This window comes from Sander vitreus, chromosome 12, assembly GCF_031162955.1.
Source record: "Sander vitreus isolate 19-12246 chromosome 12, sanVit1, whole genome shotgun sequence".
Taxonomy (NCBI): Eukaryota; Metazoa; Chordata; class Actinopteri; order Perciformes; family Percidae; genus Sander; species Sander vitreus.
Window position 1 is genome coordinate 16,270,929 of NC_135866.1, and position 24,290 is coordinate 16,295,218.

The 24,290-nt window shown below is 38.7% G+C and overlaps 3 protein-coding genes across 6 annotated transcripts in view; 2 read left to right on the forward strand and 1 right to left on the reverse strand.

Annotated features, from left to right (window-relative positions):
* The first annotated feature begins 680 nt into the window (after positions 1–680).
* On the forward strand, positions 681–7,820 carry tcea1 (transcription elongation factor A (SII), 1). 2 transcript variants are annotated; one of them, XM_078264248.1, is made up of 10 exons: positions 681–896; positions 2,024–2,086; positions 2,557–2,662; positions 3,672–3,771; positions 3,959–4,104; positions 4,229–4,285; positions 4,813–4,967; positions 5,145–5,291; positions 6,099–6,170; positions 7,415–7,820. In XM_078264248.1, exons 1-10 carry the CDS (start codon positions 822–824, stop codon positions 7,421–7,423), a joined length of 930 nt encoding a protein of 309 aa, XP_078120374.1. In that variant the 5' UTR covers positions 681–821; the 3' UTR covers positions 7,424–7,820. The 2 variants fall into 2 exon arrangements, with proteins under 2 accessions (XP_078120374.1, XP_078120372.1); XM_078264246.1 differs by having other exon boundaries at positions 683–896; positions 3,956–4,104.
* Positions 7,821–11,086: 3,266 nt separating this feature from the next.
* Positions 11,087–21,093, reverse strand: rgs20 (regulator of G protein signaling 20). 2 transcript variants are annotated; one of them, XM_078264305.1, is made up of 5 exons: positions 20,905–21,093; positions 13,567–13,733; positions 12,607–12,681; positions 12,269–12,503; positions 11,087–11,275 (listed from the first exon to the last, which is right to left on the reverse strand). In XM_078264305.1, the coding sequence occupies exons 1-5, from the start codon at positions 21,091–21,093 to the stop codon at positions 11,087–11,089; spliced, it is 855 nt and encodes a 284-aa protein (XP_078120431.1). The 2 variants fall into 2 exon arrangements, with proteins under 2 accessions (XP_078120431.1, XP_078120432.1); XM_078264306.1 differs by lacking the exon at positions 20,905–21,093 and having other exon boundaries at positions 12,607–12,696; positions 13,570–13,730.
* A 2,614-nt stretch (positions 21,094–23,707) lies between these two features.
* The window catches only part of atp6v1h (ATPase H+ transporting V1 subunit H), a 29,544-nt gene continuing 28,961 nt past the window's right edge, over positions 23,708–24,290 (forward strand). For both annotated transcript variants that reach the window (XM_078264121.1, XM_078264122.1), the window contains exon 1: positions 23,708–23,787. The gene's annotated coding sequence lies outside the window, so the exon portion shown is untranslated. The remainder of the gene's footprint in view (positions 23,788–24,290) is intronic.

The following is a 24,290-nucleotide window of genomic DNA, read 5'->3' on the forward strand; positions in this document are numbered from 1 at the left end:
TATATATACATCATTCAATAATCAGAAATAAAATGAAAACATCCCACCACACAGTCCCAAACCCAGTTGAATTATATTTAATGCCATAAAATATGTAAAAATAAATGAGAAAAAAAAGCACATTGACATGTTTGCCATTTTTTGCCTACAAAATAGGTTAAAGGATTACTAAAATTGTTGCCATTTCATTTCCGGTCAATCGAAATCGTTTCAGCTCTGGACAGTAACCATTTAAACGTTCCATCTGATTAACTATTAATGTGGAAAAAAAGGGAAGGCCCAGGCATTTATTTGAGAAATTGAAAGGTTTCCAACTCCATTGTTGATGCGAGCAGAGATAAGTGGTACTCTGGGGCCATCTAACGACAGGTAGCGATATTGTCATAATACGGGCTTTGTTTTGGTAGCAGGAGGACGTATAATAAAAATAATAATAGTAACAATATGTGTGTGCAGAACTGTAGAGGGAATGTATAGGTATATCTGGGTATTCATAAGGAAGTGTCCTTTTTTCTGATTAATGCACTGAGTGGTAAATACCATAGACATAATAGAAACTCTCTATTATGTCTATGGTAAATACTACTTAGTGCTCTGACAACTCCCCATGCCCCCAGAGTATGGTGAGGAATCTTAAATTCCGTCTCGATTAACTCCCCCTGAACTCATCATGCATCAACTACTCAGGTCTGCTACACGGCGGTGTGCGGTCCCCGGTCCCTCAAGTAGACGCCGCCGCTTTCCCTTCAGTCTCGTGTTCTTTGTCGCGATTTTTCTTTTCCATTTGCTCCTGATTTTGGGATTTCATCAGATCAGTCAATATGGGCAAAAAGGAGGAAGATGAGATCATCAGAATTGCAAAGAAGATGGATAAAATGGCGCAGAAGAAAAACGGGGTGAGATGTCTGTGGAGAATGGATGCTTACCTGCCTGCTGCTTAGCCGATCAGGCTGATGTTGATGTGCAGCTAACGTTTGGCGCTAATGGGCTGTTATGTGGTTAGCTGCCGACTTTCCAGCTAAATGATCATCTAGGCAGTTCAGTCATTGTCAACACAATTCTGCACCAGTGTGTCATTTCACTAGAGTATTTTTCCCAACCCTGAACTACACGGTTAACCTGGAAAATAAGTTCCACGGCTAGGGCTAGGTGTGACTTACTGGCTAGCTGCAAATTAGCTAGCTAGCTAGTCTGTTTATCTGAACGGCTGTTCTATGGGTTGCTAGCAGCTAGCAACATAGCAGCTCACTAGCCCTTGTGCCTTGCAGCGCAATAACATGTTGGATTTGGCCATTGTAAGACTAGCGAAGTTAAGTAGCTAGTTAAAAAACAAAATCTGAAATAAAATGATACAACTATCGTTAAGATTTCTTTTGTGTTTTGGGATTTTCCAAGCGGCTAAGTAGATAGTGCGTTGACTGTTATGGACGAGTTTAGCGTCAACAACTCTTAGCCGCCTAGCTAAGTTACTGTTATTGTACAACATGTGATCTAGCTAACGTCAATGGGTCCACAACGATTATCGATTACCGTGCTATAAAGTGACTATAATGCCATCACAATTTCACAGGACCCAGTTATATATTTATTTATTTATATATCTTACGTCCAGCCAAGAGTCCAGGACCGAAAGATGACGTTATTCAATTTACTATAATTTAAAACCAGAAAAGCAGCAAATACTTACATTTGAGAACCTAGTAACGTTGCAAGCTGATGTTTGTAATTGTATCTTGAAAAGGCACTCAAACGATGAATCCATTATCAAAACAGTTGGTTTCATTTGTCTGTCATTCGACTAACGTTAGTCAATTGTTTCACTTTCAGTGTTCAACTTCCATCCGAAATATATTACTTTTTATACCAAGAATATCAACTAGCTGACAATTTAGTTTACTTACTTACATCTGACATATCACTGTTAATAAATAGCTCTTAACTTCCGTAGAATAAGTCATCAGAAACCAAGACTTCTTCAGAAATCTGACCAGGCTCACTCCATCCCCTCTTCTCTCTTCTGCAGGCCGGGGCTTTGGACTTATTGAAGGAGCTGCGAAGTATCCCCATGACTCTCGAGCTGCTTCAGGTACCTGGTAGGGGTGGGAATCACTAGAGCCCTCACGATACGATATCATCACCATACTTATGTCACGATACGATATTATTGCGATTTTAAACAAATTGCAATATTCTGCGATATATTGCAATGTATTACCTTTTTTCCCCAACTTCAAATTTTTCCCAATTTCAAATGATGTCCCCAAAGGAACATTTTTGTCAACATCTGTTTTATCTAAAAAGATACATTTCTCTGTTTGTTCATCTCACTTCAATTTGATTGCTGCAAAATGGGAGTGTCAAGCAGACAGACCAACACATATATCATAAAAGATCGATACTTGGCGTCTGTGTATCGATACAGTATTGCCACGAAAAATATCGTGATACTAATGCTGTATCGGTTATTTCCTCCGCCCCTAGTACCTGGCTCATTTCTTCTTAACCCTCACGGTCAGTGCTCAAAACCTGAAGCACTGACGCAATGTCTTTCCACAGTCTACCAGAATTGGGATGTCCGTTAACGCCATCCGCAAGCAGAGCACAGACGACGAGGTGACATCCCTAGCCAAGTCCTTGATCAAATCATGGAAGAAGCTTTTAGGTAATTTTTGCTTTTCAGTTCTACTCAAACGTGCAAACTTGTTTTGTTATTTGTCATTTTTCTCAGGAGATCTTTTGATGTCCCGAGCTGTTGTGCATGACTGTACTGGAGCCAATCACAGCTTTGTTTTTGTAACTGATTGGCTTTATGGATACCCAGGCCAATTTTGATCCTTTGCTTACTGTAACACATCACACAGTTTCTTAAATCACTTCCATCTATTCTCAACCCACAGTGTTGTGAGTAAGTGAGGTGTTCAGCAGCACAAACAAATGGACAGCAGTTTCAGTGAAGACATCCACACTGACGGCAAGCGTCAGCCAGAGAAGATTTAAGATTTTTTTAAAGGTTGTGATTTATTGTGTAACATAGGCATAATATCATAAATGATATTGTTCGTATTTAATTTTTGCTGCTGAAATTAAATTTAAAACAGATCTCATAAGGGTTTATGGGATGTGTTTTTAAATGTACTGTTATTTCTGCCCAAGGGTTTAGTCTAATATTGGCTATTTACATCATTACCGCTAATGTTATTACTACTTAATTGTGTGATTTTACAAATGTATGACTAAACAGGCACATATTAGAGAAGATGATGTTTTAGAAAGGTAACAATCTCGCAAAGCTACTACCTCATATGGCGATATATTCCCGCTTTGCTTCTACTTCAGTGACACAACGTACCTGGTTTGATTCCTACCAAGGACCATTGTTGCATGTCTCTTTCTATGTTTACAGTCTGCCTCAACTACTAACTGATTTTAAAAGGCCAAAGAATCGGGCACTCCACACACATTTTATGAAGAAACGCCATACAACACTACAAAACATGATAGGGAACCATTAAAGGAAAGCTCTAAGGCTGGCTTTTTGTTCTTAATGCAGAGCTATTCAGCGGTCAAGCACATGGAAGTATTGACTTTACTCATTTTAATGTTGGCCCTCTCTTGTGTCACTTTCTTATGGTGTTTTCTTACTTGCTTGATTTCTGCCACTTGTGCTCCAGATGAGCCTGGTGGTGGAGAGAAACCTTCAGATGAAAAGAGGAAAGAGCCAACAACGCCTGTTTCTCCCTCGCAGGGAAGCCCAGAGGCGAAAGAAGAAAGGTAACAAGAAACATAATAGTATATCTTTCAATGTTTACCATTAACGTTTAACATACTGAGCGACATCGCACATTTTTTTTGCCATTTGGCTGCAAAAATTAAATGCATTTTATCGACTTTTCGTATATCTTTCTGAAATGTGGTTTGCTTCAGCTGAAGTTATCTTCTCTCAACGCTCCCATAGCAGCTCCAGCAGTAACTCCAGCAGCAAGAGTGAGCCCGCTGAAGTTTCAACCAACACATTGATCAACACCTTTCCTCGCGCCCCCAGCACCTCCGACTCCATCAGAATCAAGTGCCGAGAGTTGCTGGCCAATGCTCTGCAGGCTGGAGGTAACATTTTCAACATAGGACATATGTTACTGTGGTTGGTTACTATTGGCTTTATTTACATTATTTCTACATTACATTTATGCCCACCCTCTGGCATTTTGTCTTTTTTTTTTTTTCCCCCCAGATGATTATATTGCTATTGGTGCTGATTGTGATGAACTTGGAGCACAGATCGAGGAAGATATCCTTTACATTGAATGGAAAATGTGTCTGAAGCAGATATTTGGGTTTTAAATTACTTTTATAATTGGTTTTGAGATGCTAGTGATATATAAATAAGCACATTAGCGCTGTGACTCATCATTTATTAATCTTCTAATCGTAATTTAGTTTTCTTAAATAATTAATATCATAGTCTATATTATTTTTAAAAAAAACTGGTGAAATACCCATTTCCAACAATGTCCTGTGCCCAAGGTAATGTCTTTGGAATTTAAATAGTTTGTTTTGTCTGACCAACAGTTTAAATCCCTAAAGTAGTAGAAAAGCCCCAAAAAATCCTCACTTTTGAGAACTTAAAAACGGAAAATATTAAGCATTTTAATTATCAGAATTTTGCTCGTTTTATTTTTAGCCTACCAGCTAACTAGTTAATCCACTTAATGTTTCAACACAAATACACCTAAAGGTGCGTAGTTTTAGGCTCTACTTTTTATAATGATGGATGAAAAATACATTGCCCAATTGTATTCCTTGACCTGCTATCACTTATCTTTCAAGAGTTTAAGAACACAGACATGAAATACAAGAATCGTGTGCGGAGCCGAATCTCGAATTTGAAGGATATGAAGAACCCTAATTTAAGGAGGACTGTGCTATGCGGGAGTGTAACCCCCGAGCGGATGGCTAGGATGACCGCAGAGGTGTGTTGGCTGTTGGTGGCTTAATCTTAAAGATCCTGGAATTGGCACACTGTCAGTAGTATAGTTATTCTAACACTGTTGTTGCAAATTCTTGGTGTACATATCCTGTTACAGCAGTAACAGATATACAGTAATGTACTTAAAGGCATCATAACTGACATTCTTGTGTTTCTGTAGGAAATGGCCAGTGATGAGCTGAAGGAAATGAGAAAGAATTTGACCAAAGAGGCTGTCAGGGACCACCAGATGGCCACCACTGGAGGCACTCAGACTGATCTATTCACCTGTGGCAAGTGCAAGGGGAAGTGCTGCACTTACACACAGGTACAGATTGTCATTTGTGCTTTTTTTTACAAGCAATTTGCAGTAACGGGCTACATCCCCTATTCCGGAGCGTATGAGGTGCTGCCATCAGGCAGAAGATAAAGGGTGCCGTCCTTACAAACCAGCCGGGCTTGCAAATCATTTATTCCTACCAGCATTACACTACTGAATAAGTTGGGGAAAATAACTTGATCCTTTCTGTGTGATAATACTGCACTTTGGTATAATATCAAAATGTCACTGATGATGTTGCACCTTACTATTGATAGCCCACTGGTGATACTACACTTTACTATTTTATAATGTAGAGATACTTGTTGTGTGGGGGTGAGTGAGGGTTTAGTGGTCCTGTTATTGTCTGTCTGTCTGTCTGTCTGTCTATCTGATGAGCTGTATGGTACAAGATGAATTCCCGAAAGGATCAATAAATGTCTATCTATACTTTATTTGAACTGTGGCAGTAAGAGAAGGATGTTATGGTTGATGGTAAAATTGGTTTAACAAGAGATTACATCTCCTTTGGAAAGTATGTGCAAAGTTATAGGTGTGGATATAATTCATTTCAGCACTAGACATAACGATTTAGCTCCTCTGTTGAAAAAGTTGATATAAATGAATTGACTCAATGTACATGGTTTGGTCAATATTGATATGACTGCATGCTCATCAGGTAACCTAAGTGCAAATTGGTGACTTGTGATTTCTTTTTTTTCTTCCATGATTTAGAGGCAGTTTTTGACAGAAGCCCTGCTTGTTCAATACGATATTGTAATGAATGGTTTGTGCTTGTTTTTTTTTCATTCCCAGGTTCAAACTCGCAGTGCTGATGAGCCAATGACCACGTTTGTCTTCTGCAATGAATGTGGAAATAGATGGAAGGTATGTTGGTTAAAGTGGGCTTCGTTGACTCAGTCCTGGAACGCATCAGTTAACTGTGCATCAAGTCTTTGTATGTTATCGTTCGAGTTGTATGCGTCTCCACATAATATGCGAGCATCAATATTTTTTGCAGATGTGTTGGTTCCAAAAAGACTTTGGGCCAATTTGGTCCTTGTCCACTCTCCATGCAGAAACGATTAGTTTAGATAATTAGTTTAGTTTAGATAATTAGTTAATTCATTAGCTAGTTCATCAATTAGTCGATCAGCAGAAAATGTGTCTGCAACCAAACTGATAATTGATTTACTTTTTTTTTTTTTTTTTAAATTTCATTTATCAAGCAAACATCTAAACATTCTCTTTTTCCGGTCAGTGTTGCCAACTTTTCCATTGAAAGTAGCTAGCACAAGCTCCAAAGGTCACTAAAAGTCGCCAGAAGACGCCATATGCTCATTTGCATATTAGTGGCGTCATTGCGTGTCATTTGCGTAAAGCTTAGTGGCTGTGTCGGCTGACTGCCTGCTGCTTACTGTGCGAGGGGAGAGGAAGAGAGAGAGCCCGTGGGGTTTTCAGAAGAGCCGTGGCCTGTGATTACTCTGAGCAGTATGTATGGGAATGAACTACAATATAATATAATCTCACTTTTCCCATGATGATCTGAAGTCGCTAAACTTGGCACTAGTCGCTTTTTAGAAATAAAGTCGCTAAGAGGGTCTGAAAAGTCGCTAAATTTGGCGAGAAAGTTGCCAAGTTGGCAACACTGATTCTGGGGTTTAAAATCTGAAGATTTGCTGCCTTTTGATTGTTTTATATTATTTTAAATTGAATATTTTTGGGACTGTTGGTCAGTCCTTTGTTGTTGTTTTTTTTATTTTATTTTTTTACATTTAATAGACTAAACCATTTTTTTTATTTAATAAAAAAATTATTAAATGGTTAAATGTTGATATTAATAGAGGTTGAAATAATGCATCTATCAAGGGTAAATACTGTGCTTTTTGAATTAATTTACACCATAAATGTAACCAATGCAATATCCTTAGGAACCCCTAGTAATGTTTGAGAGGGCAAACAAATAAAGAAAAGAAATTTAAGCCTACATAGGACTGGGTCAGATAAATGTCAGTGTTTGTTGACAGAATTTGATTCCCAGCTATTTTTTATTCATTATATTATTTATAACCATCAGTGTTCATGGTTAATATTCCAGTATCTGGGTATTAATTTGTGTTTTTGTGTCCTAGTTCTGCTGAATCTACACGGCACTTCGACAAGTAGCAACATTTCTGGACCAGGTTGTGTCTCTCTGCAACAGATTGGAGCTTTGTATTTTGTTGTACATAGTACACAACATGCCATACAAAGATGCCACAGGTTACCGTTTGAATAAATATCCTGTTCATAGATTGAGCTTATTGTCAGTCCCCCAATGCCCTCCCCCCAAATCTTTTACTATTGTTATTAGTTGTTTTGTCACTGTCAGATATATGCGATCAATCTTGTCTCATTCTCTTTTATCTGCATTTTTTATATGTAGTTTTAACACTTTGGACAATGTTGATTTGCTTTTCCCTTACAACATTGCATTGTTTTATTTAATTTCCCAATAAAAGTGTAATCCATTTGATTAAAAAGATGTGTTTTTCATTAGTCTTCGGTCTCCTCTGGTTACTGTATGTGAATCTTGAGCATTATACTGATGCAATTAAGGATCTGAGAGGACAAACACACTGTGTGTGTGTGTGTGTGTGTGTTATTGGTGGAATATTCATCACATCAAAGCGAATGCTGATGTATGCATATTAATCTGTCTACGGACAGGATAATGTCATTGGCAGAACCAGGGAAGACACAATTGTTTCCCTTTCCTCTAGGTTTTTTTTTTTTTTTAATTGCCAGGTGCAACCACTCATGTTGACAAGCAATTGTGCTGCCTTAGCCTCCATAAACTGAACCCAGACCAGTCAGTCATATAAGAGTAAGTCAGTGTAATCTTTTAACTTGAGGAATGCTTTTCTGGCTAGAATGTCTTCTACTAATACAATATTAAGCTGTGTGCGACATGTTTTTTCATGTTTTTTTATTCAGGGTTATAGGCAATTCTCTCAAAATAAAAAAAGTCATGAATTATCAATGTGATAAAACGTGTATTTTTTAATCATTTAATGAGTGCCCTGTGTCTCCAGAACCCCAAACTGAACAGAGTTAGGTAGATATAATTGAATAACTACTATAATAATAATAATATATATGTTCAAGTGTCCAAAGTATGTGTTTCACTATACTTATTACTATCATGTAATAATGGCACTTAGCTTCTTACTAAATTGTACCTTGTTATGTTTATATTGAAGATGAAGAACAGTATTTTAGATGCATTGTTTTTTTTCCCCCAGGAAAGTATTAGTACTAAATGGTTGTGGCGTGTGGTTTTGTGATCAAATCATTGCAAAGTCAGTCAAATGATTGTGCTTTATTTTATCTCAATCAAAATGCCCACAAGTCATTATTTTCTTGGAGAGTAGCAGAAAAAAAACTAAACCATATACTGTAAACATTCACATTATTTGTTTTTTTTAAAAATCTATTCTTCAGTAAACTCAAAGCAAAATAACACATTTCATAAAGTAAACAGAAGAAGAAAGAACAAGTATAGGCATCACTCCAAACCATTGGCTTAGATTGTGTTTTGAGGTTGATATGCGTGGTGTATCCATCAGCTCAAATTGCACATAGTAAGTTGAAGTTAACTCTAAGACAAGTAGAAGTGCCACCATGAAGCACACCGGTTGGCAAGAAGTTCAGACCAAACAGCCCTATCCAATGATCTTGTCTTGAGCAAATAAAAACGTGTTGCCATCACGCTCCGCCATACTGTTTGGTAGCGCTACCAAAATGGGCCGATGTAGTCACGACTAAGAAATCAAGACAAAACACACGCGATAATTTGGCCAAGGAGAGGGACAATTTCCAGTGAACTGGCCTCGTGCTCCAGTAACCACCCTTATGGCAAGACATCTGTTGCCCATGAGAAAGATGTCATAAAATTGAATGTGAAGGCACTTTCCCACGTGAGGATCTTGTCTTTGAGTGACATGTTTATGAGGCAACAAAGTAATTCAACTAAAACTATCAGAATATATAAAAGTTTTTAATACTTGGCAACTCCAATTTTAGTCAATGGAAACGCTCTCGTCAAACGTATAAACACAGTTTACATGGTAGCTTTGGTGCTGCTGTTGACCTGGCCGTACCCCAGCATCAATTTCAATCAGAAGTCAATTTCATATTGCAGGTAATCTTTATTTAAGTCAAAATCTCGCAACGTTCAATGACGCTTTATTTTACCCGTCTATAATTTATGAGTAATATCCTTATTCGCTTTCGTTAGATAAGAAAATCAATTCCACTTTCATGTCTGTACGATAAATAGGAAGCTACAGCCAGCAGCTGGTTAGGTTAGCTTAGCTTAGCATAAAGACTAGAAACGGGGAAACAGCTAGCTAGGATAAAACAAATTAGATATTGTGTTAATTATTGAGCTTTAGAGCTGCTGATAGATCGATGTTGTTACCTTTATACATAGCCAGACTAGCTGTTTCCCCGTTTTAAGTTATTGTGCTAAGCTAACCAGCCTCTGGCTGTAGCTTTACATTTAGTGAACAGATATGAGAAAGGTATAAACCCTCCGATCTAACTCTAGCAAGCGAATAAGCATATTTCCCAAAATGTCGTCTTCTTCCTTAAAGTTTTCAGTCATGCATGTATAATGAATTAATATTTACTTGGGTTTAAATGTGGCAATTATTTCAAGGAAATTATTATTTCCACCCAAAATTATTAGCAAATTACTTTCGAAACTTTCCAGAAATTATAAAAATTACGGATCCATAAAATAAACCCATATTTCTACATTTTCTAACAGCGACTTAACAGTATAGTTTATTCCACCATGGGAATATAATTTGTACTTGATGGTTTTTCTGTATTGGCAATAGATAAGAATAACAAAAAAATACTTCATGTGGTAAATTGAATAATTTAGGTTCTTATGTCACACTGGAAAACTATATTAAACCTATGAGGTGTGCATTGAGTAACACTTGAATAAAATAAATCTGTTTTGAATAGGTAATCTTCTGTGGTTAAGATTTAGTAAAGAAAGTTCAAATACCCTTCCATCATTGACTTCAGTTGCTTATGGAAACAAACTGCACACTGTGACAAGAGCTATAGTCACTTCCTGTTACTTCACTGATAACCACACGCACAGCAGTTTCACTCACGCACAGTTTCTACACTAACTGGAGTTGCCAAGTCACGGTCAAAGGTACCAAAGTGTGAGGCAAGGTAACAAAACAGGGTGAAACCAAGGTAAAATCCCCACCCCCACAAAGCTGCCTGCAAGTAGAGCTAACACGTAGCCTTTGACTTGAGCTTTGATTTTCATACGCAGTAAATAGAGCCAGGCGTTTTTCCTACATAAAATACCCACAATTCAATTTTTACTATTTACAAACTCATAAATATATATAGTCTACAGTAGGAATCATTTCCCCCCCAAACAATCATACAAAAAACAACAGACCATAAAAAACGAAACACAAATAAAATAGATTATTTCTATCAAAAGAAAAAAATACGGAAACAAAATGTATTCATATTCCTTTGGAGTGTTTTGCTATGTTGATCTGTAGCAGTACTTGTGATGTCGAGCCCTCGGGAGATTTTGAGACCTGAGTGTCTTCGGTCAGGTGCAGATCACAATAGCGCTGAGATCCCTGGGAGGGGCTGGGCCAGAGGCCCGGTTCATGTAATCCTACACTGAACATATAAAGAAAAATTTAAAAAAGGGAATAAGGATGGGGAGGGGGGGGGGGATAAAGAGAGTTAAAATATGACAGGTCATCACCACCCTACGATTCAGGGGACTGCTCTGACAGAGTGTTGAGCAGGTTTTTGTAGGCTGCGGAGTTCATGTAGCGGGGATACGAGTCTCTTTGCATTAGTGTGTAGATCTGCAGCTGGGCTTCTTCGAATGTATGCAAGTTGGGTTCCTGCATGTTCTTGTTGATCGTCTCACGCACACGGGAGTCAAGGCTCACCTGGGAGTCAAGAACAGGGTTAAAATTACAGGATGTGCATATTCTCAATGACAAACTCTCTTAAAGGAAAAGTTTGACATTTTGAGAAATAAGTATTTGTTTTCTTACAGAGAGTTAGACGACAAAAATTGATACCACTCTCATGTCTGTACTGTAAATATGATGCTACAGTCGGTTAGCTTAGCTTAGCACAAAGACTGTAAATGAAGGAAACGGCTAGCCTGGCTCTGTCTGAAGGTAACACAATCCAACTACCAGCACGTCCAAAGCTCATTCATTAACAACTTATATTTCATTTGTTTAATCCATTTAAAAACCAATGTGTAAGAACAACAATTTGCTGCTTTACGCTATGTGCTGAATTTCTTAGCTAGGACATGTAACTTAAACTTCCAGTAATCTCTGCTGGTTGCCCAGACATAGTCCAACATTAGCATACTTAGCATAGCATATCATACACTTCTGTTTTTGTACGAATTAAGATATAACGTGTTAAACCGACATTATACTGTGCGTGAGGATTTGTATAACAGAAATGTCATCATCAGAGGGTATAAGCGTAGGCTTTGTGCAGACCTCCACGCAGCCACTCCGCTATACAAGTGGTAATGTAGCAATCTACTGTGCATGTGTGGACGCATCCTCTAAGCATATAGTATAATCAGACCTACAATGCGCCCATAGGGTCTGCAGTTGTCTGTGTACACGTCCATTCTGGAGTATATCAATAATCAATCCCTTAGTAAGCTTTGAGGTGCTAGTTGGTGGATTTTGTTACCTTTGGACAGAGCCAGACTAGCTGATTCCCTCTGTTTCCACTCTTTATGCTAAGCGGACCAACTGTATATTCAGTGGTATCAATCTTCAAAATGTTCCTAAAATTTCAAACCATTTCATACTGTCAGGGAGCATAAAATTCGTCAGATGTGATGACGTTTCACCCTTGAATGTAAAACCTTTTTAATAACACAGGGCAATTAAGAGCTGCCAGACCTCTTTAGGCGAGAGAATGGAGATGTAGTCCTCATAGATGACCCGAGCCCTCTCCTCCACCGCACTCTTATTGGGGTCTTTGCTGAACTCCTCACAGGCTAACCAGAAGAGCATGTTCTCCTCACTGAACTCGGTGCGAAGAAACTTTCGGAAGGAGTTCCTCCCCGCTGGGCAACCCATTAGCTTGTCAAACGACTGCCCCCACAAGCGCACGTCCTCCAGCGTGGGCTTCGGGCTGCAGAGAGTGTGGACAACATGGGGCTGAGTGATTTTACTATTTTTACTTCCACAAATATGTTTAGTAGATTTGGCATTTATGTGCAGTGAAATCAGCTGACCAGTCTTCACAGTCTGCGGTCCCTTCCTTGACGTCATAAGAAGCCTTTCGGTTCCTTTCATCCCGGTCTTCATTCCTAATAGTGAGACAGACAAATTGATGATGAACTGCCCATCATCATTTTTCTGAAGGACTTATTTATTAATGTGTTATATATTAATCCTCTTAATGTACATAGCTAGCATTTATATAACAGTGTAACCACGGTTGGGAGGGTTACTACCAAACCAAATATGCAAATAAAGACAAGAGAAAAGAAATGTCAATAAGATAACATTACATGCACATAAAAACATCTCTGTAAATAGAATAATTCATATTTATCCTAGCAGTCTTTGTTATTCTTTGCCATGCACTCTCACCTGTGGCGATGAGAGTCATTGACTATCAAATATAAATATTTGCTGGCTTTTAGCCTTCTTTGATAGTAAACTAAATATCCATGGGAGTTAGACTATTGGTCAGATAAAACCAGCAATTTGAGGACGTCACCTTGGGTCTGGGAAATTGCGATGGACATTTTTCACAATTTTCTAACATTTTACAGATTAAATGATAAGTCAATTAATTGAGAAAAAAATCTACATATTATTCAATAATGAATATGCTCAGTATATATAGATATAGCAGATAGATATAATAAAATACTTAGATGATATTTATAAAAGCTATATGATTGCTTATTTTGTTTAGCTGTATGTCTGAATCTGTGTTGTCTTACAGATATTTCAACAACTCACATTTCTCACATTCTCAACTAACTGATGTTTAGGTTTACATTGTAATAAGGCTGCTGCAGGACAAGTGTCAACAGATCACAAGCAAAAAAACAACAAAACACATAAGACACAAGCCAGGGCCTGCTGCTGAGACACAGTAGCTCAGGCTGTGCTGTCCTGCGTGCAGTAATGTCGGTCATGCTGCGCCACAACGAGCGAGTTCTCGGGTGGGGAAGACCTACCAGGAACAGCTACAGCAGCAGCACCAGCAGAAGCAACATGCATTTGAGCCCCGTGGGTTGGCCTGGCCCGGCTGGCCCTGCTGGGCCGGTGCAGTTCCCCCCGCTGCCGACTCCTGCTGCACCGACATCTGCCTCTTTCGCATCTCCATCCGCTCTGATCCCATGGGCTATAGACAGAGGAGAGGCACTGAGTTTAGTGTTTTAGATGTCAGGAATAGTGAGATTTTATCCTTGGGTAAGACAATCTCTTGATCGCAATGGATTTGTATAATACAAATCAGTGCCAGTGCAATACAGATGGTAATTACAGAGCTGGGTGTACTGCAATAAGACTAAAAGACCAGTGTGAAATCCTGAGTGCATCCATTTTACCAGCACTTTGATCACTTTTACCAAATTAATTAGATTTATTAAATTTACAACTCACCAGTTGACACCTATGTATTTGTTATGTGTGCAGGAAGTGAACTGCTGCTGATGTTATCTGACTGTAGCATGTGCTGGCATGCCCAGAGGTCACACTGCAGGAATGCTGTTTGCTCTATTAAGGGGGGAAAGCATGGAAGAATAATTTTCTGATTTTGTTTTTTTTCCTGCTGCCAAATATGCACCCACTAAGCACATACCAGTCCCTTTAATCTCAAACTGGCTGTATGTTACCTTATCATCTCCAACTACATGTGTAAAAGGGATGGATTTTTGACCATGGGCTCAATGTTTATAATCCAAAATTTGAAATCCCATTTGTGAAAGCCTGAGTGTAAAAGCAATGCATTAAAGGATTTGCCACGCTCACTGGGCCCAAGTGGAGCAATACATTAAATACACATAAAAATAATGTAAATATTTGTAATTTTTGGTGTTGAATTTTTACTTGTCAAGTATCACTTTGTGTGCACTTTAGGCTATATTTATATACTTGTGATCAACAGAATCCCCAATGTGAAGGCCTATAGATACAGACAGGCTATGCTTCCAAAATGACTTGATTTTAACAAGTGTGTCATCGCCAGGTCAGACGCTGCCAAATCCTGTCAGATCATTTATGTAACAAAGCTGTCGCTTGCAACACACGGCATCAAACGGCTACTACCTGACACGATGCTTTAAAAAAAAATGTCAGGAGATTTGGTACATGGGAGGGGGGCCCGAAGGCGCAGCTTGCAAATCTATAACCGCAGCATTGCTCTATCACAGACACTGTAAGTGAATACAATACCATTTGGTCAATTCTAAAATGGATCCGCGCGCGGTCTTACACCGATGCAGAGCAGGCTTCAGCTGCAGATTTGGTGCGTCTTGCCGAATGGCATATTTTACGCGTTAGGTGTCGGGTACTTCAAACACGCTATGGTTTGACTATAGACGATGAAATGCGGGATGGGGGTGGTCGTATTCATTCAAAGGATAAATCATGATAACGCCAAATAAACCGCTATTTTCTTCAATCTTACCGTAGCAGAAATGTGATCGACACTGGGATGTAATGGTTCCTGAACTATTTTAACAGAAATAAACCATTGCATTAGCAACTCGCACAACACATCAATGGAAAGTGCCACCATGAAGAACCGTAGAGCTTCTTCGCCCTGGACAGCCACAGAAAAGACACCGCCGATCTGTTAAAAAGCCCACTGTAAAGCAAGATAGTGACATGCCATTTAAAACACCGGGAAACGGCCTCAAATGCTCCGCTCACGAAATGTCCGTGCAATGATACATCGATTTGCTACCAATACTTACAATTTCACCATGTATGCACAGCGAGAAGAGGTAATTCTTTGCCTTGATTACATCCGATGGCACATAAGGCTTCCCCCACCAACTGGATGCTTCAATTCAGTACGCATGCGTCTTTTCTCCAGCTCGTAGTAGCCCAGTGAAGAGCGTAAACACCGACAGTATGGCACAGATTTTTATAGTGCAGGTCATTTACCCTGCCTTGTATGCGAGAGACTATAAACAGACTATTCAAGCAACGAAGGCTGCATGTCGGCTTATAATAAAGAAGATGGACTAAAATGAAGCCTACAAACTAACGTACCAGGCAGAAAAAAACACCCTAAAACTTAACTTAACTTATAGTTACATTACAGCTATTTACAAAACCCAAAACATCCAATTAGATTACCAAAAAATCCATCATTTCGTTGGCACATGCTCCAGTGAGCTGTTGCCTGAAGTCGCTGTCTATGGTGCTGAAACAGCTGGAAGCTGATAGACTGCAGCACTTCTTTTCATTAACCTCTCTGAAGGATAGCATGACTTTGACAGCAATTTTTTTTTACTGTGAGTTACATTCTTGACTGATTCATCCATCCAAACAGCACCAAACGCTCACATACTGCATACACAAACCCAAACTCCTTTTGTATACACACAACCTTTATGTCAATGCATACTCAGTCATGTATAATACATACACACAGACACAAGCAAATACACAATTTTTTAAATCTGTTGTTTTTATCCTGAATCTATTGTTTTAACCTGAATTGAATTGACTGATTTTGCATCTGTTACATTGCTTCTCCCTATGCAACAATGTTTATCTGTATGTTCCTTTATTAATTAATTAAATCATAGATTGCTTTCTCCCAGCACTGTTATACACAGTACATTGCATTTAAGCATTTCGTTTTTTAGTCTAACTCTTTTAAAGATGATTGCCAGGCTCCTGTGTGCCTTGTAATCTACAATACAGACCTGCAACCAATAATGATGTAGAAGACAACACTGCCATCTGAAGGTAGCTAGAACTGCAGCACTGACATGATGTTCTCCATGCACATGATAGTAAAGCACTGACTGACTCATCGAAACCTTGATAGTCATGTGAATTTGTGAAAGGCACGGCTATGTTTGCAAGATACAATCTCTTGAATATGATCCCTAATATTGTACATGCTTGTATGAATATTATACTGTGGCTGTTTAATTTCTATTTGATGCAAAATCATGCTAGAGGTAGTGGGCCGTCTTTCAATGCAATCTGCTATAAGCCTTTATTAATATTAACATTGCTTTTAGGTGCCCATCATGTTTTGCATTGTACGAACACCAGATGGCACTCTGCCTATTCTTCAAATGTGTCATACAACATATTGTATTTCATCTAATTTTGTACTTAATTTGAACCATCACATTTGTGCTGTCTGTCACATTGTAAGTCAAGATGTTCTTTGATGCCATGGAAATTAATGTCACCCATCCCACATTGTATTAAGAAGTGCTGCAAAATGTGAGCGCCTGTAATACAAAACTGAGTGTTCTTACAGTGTCCACACAGACCTGGTACTGCTCTATTGTGCTGCCCATTGAACCACTTAAAGATTAGGCATTCATCTGTTCTGTTATCTTGTTAAAAATAAGGGGAAAGAAGAGTAGTTTTTTTTCTGTCCAGTTTAATTACTGTGCTGAACTGGGGTGGGCCCTGGTCATCCACACATCTTTTTCCCCTCTAGAGATAGAACATGTGACTTTCTCCACAACACTTCATTTAACACCTTCCCCTGTGTTCATGTTATGCAACACAAACCCACAAATAGCCCTGAAAAATTTGATACATACACACGCAAGCAACGAATGATACTTTATGCTGTGAGTTTGATGACTTTTCCCTCTGAGGGCACAATGCCAAGTAAAGGAGGGAGTCTGAACACACAAGGTCACAAGGAAGAGTAGGATGCCCGATCTGGGGGAGAGGATAAATAAAGTATTTTCAGTGCGTGAGTAAGGGGATTCAAATCATTGTGAAGCTTTGAGGAAAATAGAATTAACTGTAGATTCGATCACTGGAACTCAACATACAGAGAGGCACTGCTGGAGAGCAAGTGTGGTTACCAACTTCAAGAGATCATGCACGGCATCTGTGAGCATGCTAAAGGTGAAAATGAATCGTCCAGTCACAGCAACAAAGATGGCAACAGAATACATAATTTCTCTCCATTTCATTTTTATTTCCTGCTGACATTATTCCTCTAATGAAGTTCCCCCAGGTGTGTTTATCAAGTGGCTCTTTGCACTGTAAATGTCAGGCTCAATTGAATAAAACGCAATCAGTGTCTTAATCCTTGTAACCAAGTTACACAGTCATCTGTTCTTTTGTTTTTTACTTTAACATCACATTATCAACCTAACTCTAGGCACTTCGTCTCCATGCAAACTGATTGTACAAATTACCACCATCAGTTCGGGGTAAACACAATTCTATTGGGCTCATTTAAGGACATTTTAGAGCCTTGCAGGATAAACATTTTTGTAGCTTTGCACACACAGTATCTTGCTGTGATTCTTTCTGACCTTTTTCTTGAAAGTCATCATTATAAATGCTGCAGGAAGTGATTGTCATTGTGATGCTATTTTATATAACATGTATTTCTTTATTGGCCATCAAGAGGAAATTCAGTTTGCAGCCAGAGAATGAAACAAATACACTGAAGGGATAGTTCGTATTTTTTTTTAAGTTGGGTTGTATGAGGTACTTATCCATAGTCAGTGTATTACCTACAGTAGATGGCGGTCAGCACGCCCCCATGCATGGAAGCTACGCAATGTACCGCTGTGGACGGGGACTGCAGCTAAACATATTTTAGCCAACAACAAAAAAAGTCAGATTTTCCGGTTTCAGTGTGCGCTATATATATATATAGAATGTTTTTACCGCTTTACTATCAGGCAACGCTTTCGACTGGGAACTGAAGTCGCTGTTATATCTTTCTATGCTCTCTCCAAATCCAACAAACTCCTTTGACAAAAACAATAATTTTACCTCGCAGAACACAGGAGTTGCTGGTCTATCGTTGCCTCTAATGGTTAGTTTTTTTGTGTTATTGTGTGAATTTGGTGAATCCGAACTATCCCTTTAAACACAAATGACAACACCCCCTGACAAAGAGCTGAGCCCAAAATGCCATCACTGATCTCTCTCCTGATTCAAGATTCAAAAGTATTACTCATACAACAAATGAGGTGCAAGGTGGCTTGAGGATGTGCTTAAAGGAATACTAACTAGAATCATATCATATCCCCTTGTATAATTTCAATTATCTGTCTACACTGATAATACAGCCCTTTACTTAAAATATGCAGGAGCTCTTGAGAGCTTCTATAGTCACTAAGTGGAGGGAAACCTCTCTTTGCTCTACTAACAAGGACACATGGAAGTTAAGAGGGATCGTCTTTATCATGACATGCTATTTATCATTTATATGATTGTTTGGACTCTATAATAACAAATTAACTGCATCATAAAGGTTATAAAACTACAATTGGAACGTAATTAAGCAATGACTTGTGAATGGGTGCCATTTACAGCACAGTATACTTTCATTACTGCTATGAAAAGCTATCTAAATATAAATCTTTACAAAGATAAAGTAGGGATACATGAATATCCATGGTATGACACAATAGGCCTAATAGGGCAAGTAGGTACATTTGTGAACTGACTGCATGGCCAATCACATTATCTCTTCAAAGAAAACGGATGAGCACTTTTTGTAACATTCTGTATATTCTTGATGTATGGTAATCAATAAAATATGTGATTTAGTGTAAACAACCAGGATCCCTGAAACCAACTGAGATAAATTGAATGCAGACATCATATAGGTTATTAATTACACCTGTGCTTTTCCGTGACAAGTCAAAATGTCTGCTGTAAAAAAAAAGGTCTGTTGCAATGTCCCTGGTTTGAGTCTGGCTGAGGACAATTGTTGCACAACACTGTCCCTTCTCCTGTAGCTCTATATTGTGTACTATATAATAAGGGCTAAAATACTTAAATGATAAGAAATGAAATAAAATAAAGATGGGTGCATATGACTCAACACGTGACTGCCAAACCCTCTGTTGCTAACACAACCATACAGGTTTAGATCATTACCCTAAATGTGTGGCATGGAGATGTCACAGCAGGAAAAGCACAGGTGTAGATAATAACCTTAACGATGGCCAGTGTGCATGCTGTCTCACTGGAATAGCTTACTGGGACATTTGACGACTATGACCTCACTTCAAGTGAGGTCATAGTCGTAGTCACGATGAAATGTATTTTGACTGTAATTCAACAAGTTCCAGTTCTGCTCTCAGATATGTGGCCAATAAACACATTTGTGTAGTGTGTATGTAATGATCTAAACTGACTCCTCTGTTCTCCTGTCCTCCCACTCAATTCTGGGAGCAGCTCCTGTGGCTCTCTTACAATCCCTTCCCCTCTGCAGGGGCGGATCTACAAAAATATTTATGGGGTGGCGAGAGGGGGGCAGGAATTTTTGAGGGGTTGCAACATATGGCAGACGTGTATATATACTGAATTTAATCACAGTTATCATAGTTTGATGAGAAATGGTATGTACACACTACAAAAGGGCACAGGCTGCCATTTACAAACTTGGACAGACAAAATGAATCTCATGCAATCAATGTTTTGCATTTGAGGTTTCATGTGAAACAGTTCATATTAGGAATAAGTGACCATACGATGTGATGTGTGAAAGGCATTAAGGTAAGACACAAGGTGATGAGTGGCAGATGTGTGAGAGGGGAAACAAACAGTTTTTGACTCCTTACTACAGATAGCTAGCGGAAAGCTTTATCTATCCATTTACCAAGCAACATCACATTTTCAAACTATTGTTAGAAATGACTGAATGTATACACAACTCCCTAACTAATGCATTGGGATGTTAATACTGGCTGTCATATTTTGTCTGTGTGTGTGTGTGTGTGTGTGTGTGTGTGTGTGTGTGCGTGCGTGCGTGCGTGTGGCTGTGCAACTTAATTTAGATTTCCAATGACCGGTGTTACACTATTTCAAGACACACTATCTTCTTTTAATCTTCTTAGGCCTCGTTTAGACAGGAAGTACTTCCCTAAATAGAATTTTGGCAAGAAGCAAAAAGGGCTGCTGATGCTAAGACAAGAGCAATCTAGTTACAATAACAACAACAAATAAACAACAGTATGAAGGATGTTTCATTTACTGCAGGTGATTAATAATAAGAAACAAATACCATTTGATAGATGTGTGGAGATATATTGCTACTCTGGACCTCACAAGTTTATGAGGCTCCCAAAATTAATAATTTTGACAACATACTTTCAGCGACTGACCGATGTTATTTTGTAATTTGTGGCTGCTTATTGGTTTCTGAAATATGTCCTCAAAGAGCAAAAAAAAAGTCAACTGTAATTTTACTTGGTGACTTTTTACTGTATTTTCTCCATGGAAATTAGCTTCAAAGTAATAATCAGTGGTAGGTTTATGATAATGAGGCTATTATCAAAAAAAGTACTGTCAATTGGGGGTGGAGGAAGACTACAACATACTCATACCTCAAGGCACACCATCTCCTGTTCCTCTGCGACCGGGTCATTGTAGTTCACTGAGTATCCCACACTATGCCGGCAGGCCCGGACCAGTCCCCGTAGCCGCTGCCACATCAGGGCCCTGGTGCGTCTGATCCCCCACAGAGCAGACGTGGGCCTGATCTCCCACTGCCTTACCGCTCTAACACATGGCATGCTCCAACCATGAGACCTCATTCGCCACATGAGGCTCGAGTCTCTTTGAGATCACAAGAAATCCACACTGCTTGCTCCTTTCCTCTGTTTTCCCTGTGTCTGTTCTGAAGCACATTGTAACAGAGAGGGGGGGGGGGTGAGTATCAGTGACGCTGACGAAGAGAAGAGTGTTTACAAAGGAGAGGGCAGAAGGGGATTAGGATAATGTCCCCACTGGACGCAATCCTGATTCCTCTATGCTTTACGTCTCACCAGCTTAGGCCAGATTAAGCCAGGAGGTTTGTGTCTGAGTGAGATGGACAGAGAGGAAGACAAGTGACAAACGTGGATTCATTTGTGATTGTATATGCTTCTTGGTGAACTACCATGTAATAGAATGAATTATAAGACAGTGGTCAATGGGCTTATATATGAAACATTTGGCCGCAATGTACATGCAGCACCATCAATATAAATATACACTCTGAGGAGCCTCAAATATGTTTTATGGTTGTGTCGCTTATTACAGACTTACAAGGATAAACACTGATCAAAGCTTTTTGGTCCGAGCAATCAACTGACTTCAGCTCGCTGTCATCCTCACAAAGCCACAAAGTCTCCCCTCAACTGATTGTAAATTGATTGTCTGGAGTCACATGTGTTGGAAGTCTTATTTTCTCACCACATCAGGATGTTGTATGTTGTCTGACAAACAGAAATTCACAGCATTAATTTTGTCTGCTCTGATGCTTCTCTTTCCCATGTTTGTTTTCGTTTTAAGGGATATTTGCAGTCACGTTCGTGCTTTGGCAGCAGGGGCACACAGCCCCTTTGGTTGTATCAATTTCATCACTGCAGCAGCCCTCACATTTTTCCTACTTGGGTTTTTGGGCAAAGCCTAGTAAATTATTTAAAAAAAACAAGGGTGTAGTTTCTGAATGATTCACACAGACTTCCGCATGGTAATTGAAACCTAATAATTTTTGTTCTAGAAATTCCAGAAATATATTGATATAAAAGTAATTAGACTCAAATGCTTAGTTTTTCTACATGAACGTGTTATGGGTTTGGTATTTTGTTCTGTGTTTTGTCTTATTGTGGTGGTCTGTTTTGTATTTTGCTCGGTTTCCTGTTTTATTTTGACAGTCTGGTTTTCGGTCTTGTCGTGTCTTGTTTTACTTCCTGTTTTTTGGTTTTCCCGCTCTTGTGATTGCCTGATGTTTTTCACCTGTTTCCCAGCCCTTGTGTCACCTGCCTCTTGTTACCTCTTACCCTCTGTATTTAGTCTTTGTGTTTCCCCTTGTCCTGTGTCAGATCATTGTGTGTTTCGTCTCCAGTTTGTATTCCTATGTGTTAGTCTTCCCTGTTAGTCTTAGTGTTCCTGTGTTTCTATTTTTGACTTGGACTTTATTTTGGTTTACCTTTTTGTCTGCCTTTTCCAGGACTCCTTTGCTTTTGTATATGTTTTGGTTTTATTAAATCATCAAACGATCCTCTGCTTCCGTCTCTGCATTTTGGGTCCGCCATTCACCAACCCTCCCCGACAGAACGTTAACTAGAGCCACAGGCTATAGCGTGACTGATCCTTTTCAGTCTGGACTCCTCAGCTTTGAAACTCCCTGCCCGAACATCTCAGGCAAACAATATCAGTAGCAAATTACAACTTTTAAATAACTTCTTTATTTTTACCGGAACAACGTGTTCTAATTTTGGTTAAATTAGTATTCTAATTCTTAGAATTCTTAGTAGGCTAGTATTCTAATTTAACCAGTCCTTTTCATAATACCTAACACTGCTGTGCTATTGTTGTTTTTATTTATACTTATGTTATTTAGGACTTATTCATTTATTCATGTTATGTATCTTGTGTTTCTATCTTTAAAAAAAAATTTTTTTTTACTGTTTCTCTCTGGCAAATGCTGCATAAGTAAAGTTTCTCAAAAGTTGCTGTAGCCTTTAGTGTCCTGTAGGAAATTAACTGCATTTTTAAGCCTAAATGAAATTGAATTGGCTTAGTGACATCAAACAATAGCATTGTATTACCACCATGTTTACATATATTGATTCTAGGAGGGGAAAAAAAGAATAATGTAAGATTCCTAAATGTAATGATATGCCTGCTTATGGTCAATGTTGCAGCATGTTAGTAAAACAGTTTAGAAAATAACACACTCATGCAGTACATCTCTCTTCTCTTACAGGCAGTGGTGAAAAGTAACATTTACTCAAGTAATGTTACTGTACAATTTTGAGGTACTTGCACTTTACTTTTTACTACCATTACTTTTTTACATATATATTACATATATACATATGTCCATTTCTTGAGACTTTAATTGAGTATTTCCATTTTTTGCTACTTTATACTTATACTTCTCCACTGCACTTCCGAGGCGAACAACTGTACTTTTTATTTGACATGAGTTGCTTTGTAGATTCAGATTTATTACACAAGATAAAATACATCATGTTTATGTATCATTATAGGTTATATATATATATATATATATATATATATATATATATATATATATATATATATATATATATATGTTTATACTGAGAAACTGTGGTAATGATACTTGTTGGTTTCCATTAAAAAGTAAAACCATCTCCGTCTTCTCATGCTGGGTCAACTGCGTCATGTGACTGTCATATGATAGATCGTGACGCCGTGTTGTAGTCAGTCAGCTGTTAGCACAGGACAGTAACCGGGTGAGTAACTCAACCGAGATTTGTCTCCATTATTCATTATCACATATTTTAAAATAGCCCCAATTATATGACTTGTCGGATTCTGTGATTGTAAATGTTATTACCTGTGTAACGGTGAAAGAATGTATGCGAAGCAATGTTAGCACAGCTAGCTTAGGTTAGCATTCTCAGTTTATTTTGCTAGCTTTCTGTTGCTAGCTTACGGCGTTTCCTGTGTCGCTGCTAACGTCATAATTTCACAATTTTAAACGTATGCGTTAGCTATGTTTGTTATATAGTCTTAATATCGTGTAATGTCAAATAATATGCACTGCGTTGATTTATCTCGGATAAACCCGTGACATTCATCATGGGTTAAGCTAGTTCTCTAGAATGACCTGCTGCTAGCGAATTTGCGTTTCCTAGGATGGCGAAGGAATAGCCCGCCCTAATCTGCCTCTGATTGGCTTATCTTGGTATTCTTACCCTAACCTTAACCAATCTCACGTTTCATGCCTAAACCT

Excerpts from the sequence above, each read along its gene's own strand:
- tcea1 (XM_078264246.1), top strand. The coding sequence starts at position 822 with ATGGGCAAAAAGGAGGAAGATGAGATCATCAGAATTGCAAAGAAGATG. Across the intron at positions 897-2,023 it reads TGGCGCAGAAGAAAAACGGG|GCCGGGGCTTTGGACTTATT; the intron begins GTGAGATGTCTG and ends TCTCTTCTGCAG. Across the intron at positions 4,968-5,144 it reads TGGCTAGGATGACCGCAGAG|GAAATGGCCAGTGATGAGCT; the intron begins GTGTGTTGGCTG and ends GTGTTTCTGTAG.
- rgs20 (XM_078264305.1), bottom strand. The coding sequence starts at position 21,093 with ATGCCATGTGTTAGAGCGGTAAGGCAGTGGGAGATCAGGCCCACGTCT. Across the intron at positions 13,734-20,904 it reads AGGAGATGGTGTGCCTTGAG|CCCATGGGATCAGAGCGGAT; the intron begins GTATGAGTATGT and ends CTCTGTCTATAG. Across the intron at positions 12,682-13,566 it reads TGCTGCTGTAGCTGTTCCTG|GAATGAAGACCGGGATGAAA; the intron begins GTAGGTCTTCCC and ends TCTCACTATTAG.